The sequence below is a fragment of the Crassostrea angulata genome, chromosome 10 (assembly GCF_025612915.1).
Source record: "Crassostrea angulata isolate pt1a10 chromosome 10, ASM2561291v2, whole genome shotgun sequence".
NCBI lineage: Eukaryota > Metazoa > Mollusca > Bivalvia > Ostreida > Ostreidae > Magallana > Magallana angulata.
In genome coordinates, this window is record NC_069120.1 from 26,127,669 (window position 1) to 26,139,846 (window position 12,178).

Sequence of the window (12,178 nt, forward strand, 5' to 3'; positions counted from 1 at the left end):
GTGTAGGTATATAGGACCTGTTTTACAGGGGTAAAACAATTTACATTTTTTAATAAGCGCTCGGTTTATAAAGCTTCAATTGTCCCAAACCATTTAATGTCGTATTAATTGACGAGTAAAACTAAGCTCTTTAATTAAGAGGGATCCCGGTTACTTCTATTCTATGACAAGCAATGTCACATTTTGAAGAATTATTAAATCCTGAAGAATGTATATATCAGGTTATAAATATACTTTCTGTGATACAATCTATAATCAAAGTACTGAAAGGACTGAAAGACGGGGTCAAATTTATCAATTTTACAATAAATTGTATTTACCCGTGCTATCTGGAAGTAGTTTTACTCCTTTTCATAAATTCCTACGCTTGAAACTACTCAATCATTGTTCTTTTGTTCCGTTTTTTATGTTAAATTAATTTAGAATATTACATTCAACGCCAATCAAATTTAATGAGACTTTCCAAAAAAAAACCTCATTGAATAAACTTGAATAAACTAAAATCGTTGAATCAATTTAGAACTACATGTATTTCTTATGAGTCATTGAATACTTCGGGTGCATTCGTACATCATCGGGTCATTCCGTAGAAAGGCCGGATGTAAACAGAGTAAGAATAAACATCAATCGCCTTATTTGTTTTTGTTTGAAAAAACTGTTAGACTAATCTTAGAAGCATGAAAAAAAAATAATTCAACTTTTTTCAAATATTGATTCATATTTATCAAATCTGTGTACAGAACGGTCATAGTAATTTCTGCACTATTTTTTTAAGCGTAGATTCAATTGATGTGTTCTACGCGTGCCATCCGGTTTGAGTCTCCGACTGACAGCAAACCAATAGACGGGGTCACGTGATCCCGTCTAAAAAGAGGTCGAAACATTTCATTTAAATTATCAATGAATGTAATGAAATATTAATTCAAACTAAAATGCATTTTAGTGAACACAACGTTGAACCTTTTAACCTCCTAAAAATTGAGAATAAAAACTGAAGTGTTAAAAATAACACATACTTGTAACAAAAACATGAACTATTTTAGTGGTAGAGTTTTATAATGATTTTATTAATAAATCTAATGATGTTGTGAGCTACATATTAAAGGAATGATTCAGAATTTAAAATTCAAGGTATTACGAGTACTTGTAAGTAAACATAATGTGAATTTAGTACTTTCATTGTCATAGATTTGTTGAGTCTAAAGTAAAAGCTTAATTTGTAGGATGGTATATAACCTAGTCAAATCAAATCAACTGATTTTTTTTAATTTAGGAACGTGACGTGGTCATGCTTTATTAATATAATATCAGTGTCCCCTTTTTGTGTATGCTTTCTCTCTCTCTCTCTCTCTCTCTCTCTCTCTCTCTTGGATATCAAATCTAAATTTTCCTCCATATATGAGCTTTCAACTGATAAAACTAAACAAAGGTAAAACCAATACTTAAAGAATAATAGAACAAAAACATCCCTATAATTTATTGACACTCACTTTTAAAGTTTGGTTGACAAGTATTTCAAAAATTCTGGTTTAAGCTTGACCTAATGATCCAGGTTTATCAATAATGAAACAGTATATTTTTACTTGTCGCCGAAACATTACACGATGAATCAAATGTGCATAACAGACACCAATCAATATTTATAGTATGTTATTGCATACCAAAACATAAAAAATAGCACACATCTATCATCTATCTTTCTGGCCACGTGTAGAGGCAATCGTTGAATATAAACAATATCTCTGTTCCGAAAATAATCGTTTACAATAAGTACAAAATACAGGTACACGAGACAAAGACTTCTCTGTTTTAACATATATCCGAGTAATTAAAAAATTTAGTAATTTTGAGAAATTATTCCGAACACTTCTTATTTCACTCAAATTATCTTACTCGTCTCAAAGCCATTTTCATTAACTTTCATTTAAGCACACCTGGTTGTTTTAGAAAACGGCAACATTTCGAAAATTTGGGAAGTGGTTGCCAAGTGTTCAAAAATTCAGAGGAATCAATCCAAAAATCCCGAGTTCAAGAGCATTCCTGTCGAGGTGTTCCGCCCCCTCTCAACAATTTTCAGGAAAATGTGACCGTCACTTGTCCAAAAAGATTAGATTGTCCCTACACCATTTGGCCTAGAAAGTTCCTTAATTAAAGCTCTTCTGTTAGGAAAATGGAAATGTTTTAAGTTTTTTTTCGGTGTACACGTTGTATTTAATTTTCGAACTTATTACAAATTATTAATTGAATATTAAATCTATACATGAACAATTAGCATCATACCAACATAAGTATGAAATAAGAAGTTCCAAATTTTAAGTACATGGAAATCAGAAGTCAGATGTGAAACTCATGACTATGACAGGAATTTTGCTTGACATGATAAAGCTGCAAGTGACAAGCGTTATGCGAAATGAGTTTTTATTTCCGGCAGCTATCGGAAAAATCACTTGATTTTTTATCACCGAATAAGAGATATTTGTGAAAAAGGAGTCGCGTGCATCTTATTTTTAAACATTGCATACACAGAGTTAAATATCTCTTAAAGGGGCATGATCACGATTCAAATATTATTTTTCCTATTTTAATGTTTACAATGCTTCAGTAAGGCATTTTAAAATAGGCAACCAAAATTTGAGTGTCATTCGTTGAGTTATAAGCGATGTACAGGCTTACAATTGTTTGCTATGTAAACAAATGTTTATTGTTTATATAAATTAAACATTTAGTATTATATATATATATGTTTATTTTCAAATGTTGAAGTGAAAATTTTAGTTTTAGACCTATAATGAATTTGTTCAACGTTAAGAACTGTTTATTTATGCTGAGAATGAATAAGAAAATATAAAAATCAGCTTGAAAAAGATTTTCTACTGGTATATTAAACCTATCTAAACAAAAACAGTACAAGAGCCTTGTTTACTTGATAAACATTTGTTAGCCATGTATCATGCTTATAACTCCACAACTGACTCTTAAATTCCATTTGATCATTAGAAATGCATTCCTAAAGCATTGTAAATAATAAAAAACAGAAACACAGAATTTGACCAAAATCGTGACCATGCCCCTTAAAGTTGTACACCATGTATCTGGTATAAACTCCTCAAATATTTGCATTAAATACTTGGAAGAGGTCTCTCAAGAGCATTAATTATATTTTTCTACCTTCGAAAAGTTAAAGTAAATTACAATAGAATGAATGAAGAATCTGATTATTGATGTAATATAATGCAATTAATTGCACTTGATCAAGATATCAATTGTAATTAGTAAAGTATTTTAGTCTCCTACCGGTGAAACCGGAAGGGGTAGTGGCAATTGTCTTTATCTGCATGAGCGTTTAGGAGGAGTGATTAAGAAGGTTACAACGCTTGGTAAAACAGCATCCACAACGTTACGAAGTCCCTCATGATTTATTCTGAGTTAAAAATAATTACATCTGTGTATATAGAGATACAGACACGCTATAAATCAACATCACCTGCCTTCACTCAGGTCTAGGTATGATTTGTTAAGAAGTGTTAAGTATTAAGAAGTACCCAAAAGCTACAAGGTATGATCTAACCCATAAATATACGATATCTTAAAAAGGTTTCATATTCATTTCGTGTTTTTAGTTGCATGTTAAGGCTTCATAGTGTATAAATGATCATATTTTTTAAACGAAAATGTTTCATAGAAATGTTTCTTATTATAATATTACAGTCATGATAAGTTTACCTAATGAAGATTCATTCTTATTTTTCAATATCAAAATACAATGTAGTCCTAACATTCAATTATCATTAATTTATTATTTTAAATCATTTAAACATAAAGTGGAAAATCCTAAGAAGTATCATAAAAGATTGCATGTGAATATGTTTATGTAATAGTTAAGGTGAATTTCTATTAATGTTCCGGTTTTTCTAAATTAGATTGGCAATATTGCAATAAGATAAAGAGTGTTACGTGATGTCTTCTTTTTTATTCCAATCCATGGTCGGTCCATTTGGTCCTCGGTAATTGAAAGCAAAATTGACTGGTTAGAAAGGTTAAACTTGACCTTGATGGATTTTAACATGATCGAAAACTCATCATTCGTGGGATCAGTTATTATTTCAAAATAAGTTTAAGCAGATTTTATTACTTATTCAATTTAATCTTACTAAATAGGTGATACCACTATTTCAATACGTGATTTTACCTTTTTCAATTCGTGACATCTATTCTAATACAGTAGGTGATAGCACACATTTACGTTAAATGGTCAATATCACCTATTTCAACAGGTGAATACAATTATTCGAAAAAGTGATCGGCCCATTACCCATTCAAAAAAGGTGGTGTCACCAAGTGCTATCGTCGTCCATTCGAATGATATCGCATTTTAAGAAAACGTGATTTCACTATTTTTTTTTTAATTATACCGAAGATACAAAGTTTCATGATTATGATCATCATCTAATATTTTAGTCATATCTCAAAAATAATTGGTGACCTTTTATTCATACGTAATCAAAGGAATAAGACCTGTGGCCATTTTTTCTCCTAAATGATTTTGGTTGATTTAATATATTATAATCGAATGCAAGACTCCTGAAACTATATCTATTACGAGTCAATACACCTTTAAGCAACGTTTCTCAAAAAAGCCCAATTTTGTAATATTTTAAAAGGTGTAATATTCTTGCATGTGTAAAATTTAATTATTACTCGGAAGAAATCGTAATTTTGTATATATAAGTCCTTACAAACAAAGAATTTGATATAAAACCTTCGCAATATAACTGAATTTCAATTTTGTGGCATAGTGTTATAAAAGTGTAGGTCACAAAATTTAAACATTTTCACGTGTTTTATTTCAAAAGTTTACTAAAATCACTTAGTCCCACATTTTAGCTTTTTTATGTGTTATTACATATGCTTATATCATTTTATATAAGTATCATTAGTTAAGAGAGAAGTCATGTGCATTCACATGAATTCACTTAGGATATAATTGCACTTGTTTCTATATTTCGGAAAATGAAGTACCCTATTCAAGTATCCTTAATATTTATCTCGGATATTTTCTAAATCAATCAAATTCGTTCTGCTCACAGAACTGGTGAGGATATCATATAAAAAATGCCAAAAATTAAAAAACAGTCGGAAAATCTTCTGGAGCATTCCAATTCTGCCAGTGACAACAAAAGTAAACGAAAATATGGATTTCCATACAGAAAAGGGTTAAATTTCTGTTGTTTTCAAAAGAGTGTTCAATCTTTTACATCACAACCAGGTAAGATGTATATTAAAATGATTTTTCATGCTTAAATGGTTTTTATGGAGAGCAGTTTAATTTATATGAGATACCGTGTATAAATAGTTAAAAAAATATGTATTTAAACCTACAATTGAATTTTATTTTCTCTTTGAATAATTTAAGCTAGCTGCAGGTCTGTATATCCCGGTCTGAAAAAAAATCAAATGTACGATCGACCTGGGAGCTACAGTTCCGTAAATGAGTCGCAATTTACGGCGCACAAATAATTGCACTAGTTTTGACTGATTAATCATGTTTCCGGACACATTCTTTACAAGTATTTGATTCCAAAAATTTGCTCGGACATTTTACTACAGGTTTCGACACTTTATTTGCCTCTGACATCCGTTTAAACTCCACCACAAATCCCGTAAAGTAAAGCAGAAAAGTTTGTTTACATGTAAAAAAAAAAAAAAAAAAAAAAAAAAAAAAAGACGACTCTCGATCTGCATGTGAATTTAACCATACTTTATTTTCCGAGGTCGGATAGCATGTTTTAAAAGAGAAAAACTGAGACTACTAAAGGGACGATATCACTGGTAAATTGCCTAAAAATTTAATAGAACTATCTTTTTCCAACACAATTTGTGTGAAAATAAGAAAAATCAGTTCAAACTAGTTCAATTTTTAGTTCATCATATATTGAAACTTTTTGAAACATGTGGTGAACTGTTGCTCCCAGGTCGTCCATTAATTTTTTTTACAGACCGGGAGCAACAGACCTGCAGCTAGATTAAAGCGTTCATTCTAATTCAAATAATTACTTTTCTTTTTCTTTCCTGGCATCCTGCAAACAATAGTATAACCATAATTTTGATGTTTGATTCTCGTTTGTGAAAAAAACCCCTAAAAGATGAGATAGATGAAGGTATTTATCGACATGTATAAGATGGTTTTTAATTTCACATTTATCCGTAGCAGAGAAACCCACTTTTGCTGAAGACACAGAGTGCTCTATAAAACTGTTTCCACATCTTATACATGTTCGTGACTTGACCAAGGACTTCATAGATCGGGCTTCTGGTGTTATCCAGATCCCCAAGGATCAGTCTATCAATGAATTGATGAAAAAAGATCGGATTAAAGTTCGTGGGTTGGATACCTTATCTTCTCAGTCGCTGCTTGGCAGTGAAGGTCTGTACATGAATGGAAGTGTAATGTTTTTTTTTAATTCTTTGATAGTTGATTTTATGGCACTATTGTTCATATGATGATTTTTGTTGAATTTTATATTATTTTTGAATAATATTATTTCAACAGGGAATTCATTTATTTAATTGGCCATTCTTTTAGAATTTTGCGAACCGAGAAGATGGCCATTTATTCCAACTATCTGTGTCAGTAAAATAGAGCAAGCGAAAATAAATAATGAGGTGGGTATAATTTAATACATGTTATAAAACAATAATATATTAAATAAATAGCTGATATGATCAATATAAATACTGTACATTGAAAATTCCTTGATTCCTTAGGTTCTTTTAATGGACGAACATAAATACAAGAAAACCAAAAAAATGTTAGAAAATAGATGTGTGAACACAAAAGAGATACGATCTGCCATAACTCACCCCGATGTTCGAGAAGTGCATGAGGCTTTGACGGAGCTGTTGGAGACTCCAATCTGGAAACTACTTCTTAAAATCAAGCAAAATATGGACATAGCAGATGCATCTAATCAATTGGAAATGCTTTCCATGGAATTAGACATCCTTTTGAATACAGTTAAACACCCTGGTTGCAGTGACACTGTAAAAACTACAACTGAAGAAAACGAAGTTTGTTCGATTATTCCCGAAGAATTGAAAAACTATTTATTCAGGTACTTTTTATAAGAAAATCCCAATTATTATTTTAGTACAATGGCCGACAGGGGCCGTAACTTGTACAAAATCTCAGTCTGTTTGGTGTTTAATCGCTTGAAAAAAAAAAGCAATTCTATATAATTATACTTGCATTAGTATTTAACTGACTATTTTCACAATTGAAAAAAACCCATTCAATATATACCGGCTGCCGTTTTGTTAAATTTAATTGTCTTCAGTGGTTTATTAGTTTTTGGAGCTTGCTTGTAGTGTTGTTATGAATAAAATCAATGATCCCTCAATGATAGTTCATGAATGATTTAATTTGGATAAAGACAAAATTTGATCTGCATTTTTGATTTTGTAGAAAACGGGAAGTTTCTGGGTTTGGACTTTGGAACACCGAAGAGTTTCGAGTTTTTGTAAATCAGGAAACCAAGGGGAGGCATATACGGGAAAATTTGCTGAAAGTTTTTGCTAGCTTTTTCAAAATCAAACGATTAAATGTCATGAATTGTGAACCTTCCTTTCATCCTAATTTTCAACCTGGAGATAAAATATTTCCAACCAATTCAGCACTAGCAAAGACAGAGGAAAGGGGTTCACTCGCAAGAGATGAGAAAGGTTATGGCACTTTAGGGGGATTTGTAACAGACAAGAACTCGAATATCTATGCTCTGACATGTGCGCATGTCTGCAAGAAAGATCACTATGTCTTTGCAGCATATGGGGACTCAGAAAGAGAGAAAATTGGCGAATGTGTATTTTCAAACTATCTCGAAGCTAAACATATCCCAATTCTTCCTGATGTTGCTCTTGTTAAGATCGATGACGAAGTAAAAGATAGATGCAATCGGACAATGTTAAGTGACATTTTTCACTTGTCAAAATTTAAAATTTTCTCTGACAACTTGGAAAACTTAGTAAACAGAGCCTTTGTTTACAAAGTCGGAGCACAGACGCGATTGACGAAGGGATATATACTGTCTCCAGCGTTGTACATCACCGGTAGAGATGACACTTTTCTAGTTTCTGGTTTTGGTGATGTCCATTTTGCCGAACCAGGCGACAGTGGATCTGTAGTTTTCATGAACGAGAATAGTTCAGCACTTGATACCATTAATGTCATTGGAATGTTTTTCGGAAGTTGTACATTGAATGTAGAAGACTGTAAGGAAAAAAGTGCCTGTTTAAGAATGGACACTGCTTTCGAGTTTCTGAATCAAAATGGCTGGGATATTTGGTTTGAAAATCAAATTTGAAACACATTTTATTTTATTTCTACTATTGGAAAATTATATTTGTGAAAAGAGATACTATATTTGTAAAGATAACACATTTGAGACTTATCTGAAAAAGACATGAAATATATATATGCAATGTCGTCCCCCCCCCCCCCCCCCGTTATTTTCTTAATGACACATGGAACGTCTACCTGAAATGAATGCAAGGGCCATTTTGAGAAATCTACCACAAGGTCAATCACTCCGTGTCGACGTTTGCGTATTATCAGAACAATTTATAGAAACAAGACCCACTCATTGAACATATTGGTCAGTTAAACGTTAGGCATGGTCAATTGGAAATTGTGACCTGCGAATGGACGCTTTTTATGGAATATTTTGTGCCTGGTGTGAAACATGTCTTAAAAGCAATTATGACGACACTTAGAATTGTACCAGAGTGTGTTTGGTTTGGTTTTATATGCATTATATTCTTATATACCAACGCCCACAAAAGCCTTAGAAAGAGTTTATGATTTCTTGTTAGCTCGTACTTATCTATCCTAATACAATAATTGTAAAATCCGTGATTAATTATTTGTTAGCATGATCAAAAGTGACCTATAGGTCCCATGGACCGGGTTCTTCCTCTTTATTTTTCAGCAAGGGTTTATATTTTTATTCTATGGCACACATAAATTGCACATGTTACTATAATAAATCCCTTTACTAATTTACTTGCTAGTAATCCTTCAATATTGTTCTGAAAAACTTTGTTTGCCGTAGTTTGTCTAAATTGATATGTTGAGGTCAAATTCACTTAAGAATCATAAAAATGTGTCCGTGGTTCAACCAACGGAGATACTCTGGTTACGGTAGAGTTGAAGAAGGAATCTGAGAGTTAAAAAATTTATTTAGATTTTGCAAATCTGCATAAAATGCTCTTTGTTATATCTAAGCTTACACAATGTGTCTTGATTTTCACCCCAATACATTTATGTTAGAAAAGATGGAGGTAAATTCAGACATTGAAATTCGCCCAGTCTTAAATACGCCCACTGACAATGAACCATTAGCAAGAGCTAATGGTTCATTGTTGACCACTTAGCCTACTGTATACAGGTTTGTTTTGCCTCGTGTTATTTTCTCCCTCCTACACTAGCAAACGGCTTCGCCCAGTCTTGATTTTCACCCCAATACATTTATGTTAGAAAAGATGGAGGTATATTCAGACATTGAAATTCGCCCAGTCTTAAATACGCCCACTGACAACGAGAGCGAAAGGGGCGAAAATAAAACAATATTTCCCTGCAGACTGTATTTGAATGTTTAGCTAAGTTGTTATATTGCTCCATCTTAATTGTTCGATGCAGCGTTGATTTTCGGGGTCCTTTTATTTGTTTGGGTTTTTGTTGTGTTTTTGTTTTTAATTTGATATTTTTTCTGGAAAAGTAGGTGCAATTTTAACTGACATTGGCATATTACAAAATTATCAGCATGAATAACGGTATGCAGCACACGGTCACCTATGCAACAAACCTATACAACAAACCTAAAAGATTATTTTTTTATTAAATGATATGCCTAACTCATTTATCACATGTCCTTTAAAAAATCATCAACGATTTCAGAAAATTCACTTGTTATTTCCTCATGTGTAGAAAACTTAAATTGTGAAACTGCAATCAATCTATTAATCTATTTCCGCGATACAGTATGTTTAAATATCCTCATGAATTTACCGTAACTTAACTGGTATTTGAAAAATATTAGCCACTTTTATCGAATGGATACAATTCATGTAATTTAATTTGATAAGTCAGAAGTACAACGACTATGTATAATTGTGTTTAAGAGTTTCACACAACAATCATTTTGATGTCCTTTAGAATGTACGTACACATCTTGCTCTGAAACCTCATGACAGGATTTTTGAAGTGGCTATTATGCACACTTTATTTAAGTATTTATTTTGAATAGGATGTAAATGCAATGTCCTTATGATTTATAGATTTAAAAAAAAAATGAAGCTTGGAGAGGTAAACTCGTGCAATAATTTTAACCCACACTCGTCTTAAAAATGAATGTAAACCATATTTATTCATCACCCCCATACAGCATTACATCCACAAAACAGCTCCGGGTGGGAGGGGGTGTTTATGATGAAATCATGATCGGTCAAATAAGTTCAAACAGGCAAATGAAAGAAAGACACAATACAATGACATATAATTAGCGAAATAGGAAAGTTTATATAAAACAGAGAAAATACAATTTTATTATGTCTATCTATTGAGTTAAAGGAAAATTTACGATTAATTTTGCAAAAAAGTAGCTTATTAAGTTTACATACAAGACATTTCGCTTATCTTAAATTTTGGCAATGTAGTTGATTATGTATTTTTTTTTTAACAAAGTTGTTACTGTTATCGATCATTTAAAAAGGACAGTTGATTTTTACATTAAATTTTCACCAGAAAAAATAGTGTTATTCTTTATCCTTTATAATTAATCAATTTATTATTAAATACGTGTATATTGAAAATGAAACAGGATATTTATTTTAACAATATAACACGTACAGTTATACACACACATTAAAAAAATTATTTTCATTGTAACTATAAGGTGTTTTAAAGAGACTGTGTTCAAGTCTCTACTGCCAATTCAATGTCAGTTTTGCTGATAAATTATATTATCACCAAGATACTTGTATCCCGTTCGTAAAAATAACATCAAGAAATAATTTAATTCTTATTCCCATTTTTGAAGAAAGGACCCAATGTTCCATTCGTTGATAAATCTAGGGAATGTGATATCTTGAGTTCTCTTGTCCGAACGTTCTTTTCCTACAAGAGAGTTTTGACTTTCAATGTATATTGATATTAATAATGATAACTTGTCAGTAAAAAGGGGAGATGATTAGAAAAAGTTTAATCGTCACGGCTGTAGAACACTGTTAAGCTATTTGTTCGGTTAACTTTTTAAATCATCGGTAGAGCAAGAGTTTTTTGGGGAATAATAAAAATCAACTCATTTTATATGGATGAAGACCATATTGTTTGACTGACACGACTGGCCTTCATGTTTATCGGAGAATCTTCAAACAATTGTAATGATATAGAATCTTAATTATTGAGATCATATTGGATTTGAATTTCTACTTATTTTGAAATTCGTCATTATGTTATCAGATAATTGGTAACAGCCAATAATAAAATGAGTCATAAATGACTGGAAAGGGACTTATCTTTAAGCGGAAAGTGTACTGTAATGTCTAAAGCAAATATGTCTTTTCAACTATCCAATATTAGATATTAATTATTAAATAATCAATTAGTTAATAAATCATTTTTTTCTGCGGCTTAACAAAATTACCAAACTTTTCAAACGTTTTCAGTAAGTTTTAAAATGTATTCTGACCTTCATGGTTAGGGTAAGAAAGAGTTCCGGTGGGGATATTTATAAATGATTGTATTACATATTATAAGGAGCCCAGTGACGTCTTAAATCTCTATTCATAGACATTTTTTCTTTAGAGGGCTCGATGGCCATGGCTATATTTACACTGTATTGATCTCCTTCAGAAGAAAAGCTCTGTATGAAATATAGTAAAATACCAAAATTCAAAAGGTAAAATATATGGGTTTATTCTAACGAAATAATTCAAAGCTAAACAAATCTTATCTAAAAAAATTTGGTAAATCTAATGGCTAATTTGTTCACCATCCAGTCTCCATAAGGGAAGCTCCCCCCCCCCCCCAAAAAAAAACCCACCTCGAATGTTTTCAATCACCAAAGGTAAGAATTTTGTATAAACGGGATCGTTTAGTTTGAATCATTGCCTACACAGAGTTACA

The 12,178-nt window shown here is 31.6% G+C and overlaps 1 protein-coding gene across 3 annotated transcripts; it reads left to right on the top strand.

The window, feature by feature from the left end:
* The first annotated feature begins 3,533 nt into the window (after window positions 1-3,533).
* Window positions 3,534-11,933, top strand: LOC128167930 (uncharacterized). Of its 3 annotated transcripts, XM_052833923.1 has the most exons (6): window positions 3,534-3,556; window positions 5,088-5,266; window positions 6,209-6,424; window positions 6,584-6,663; window positions 6,766-7,112; window positions 7,463-11,932. In XM_052833923.1, exons 2-6 carry the CDS (start codon window positions 5,113-5,115, stop codon window positions 8,355-8,357), a joined length of 1,692 nt encoding a protein of 563 aa, XP_052689883.1. In that variant the 5' UTR covers window positions 3,534-3,556; window positions 5,088-5,112; the 3' UTR covers window positions 8,358-11,932. The 3 variants fall into 3 exon arrangements, with proteins under 3 accessions (XP_052689883.1, XP_052689884.1, XP_052689882.1); XM_052833924.1 differs by lacking the exon at window positions 3,534-3,556 and having other exon boundaries at window positions 5,024-5,266; window positions 6,212-6,424; window positions 7,463-11,933; XM_052833922.1 differs by lacking the exon at window positions 3,534-3,556 and having other exon boundaries at window positions 5,024-5,266.
* Window positions 11,934-12,178: the final 245 nt, after the last annotated feature.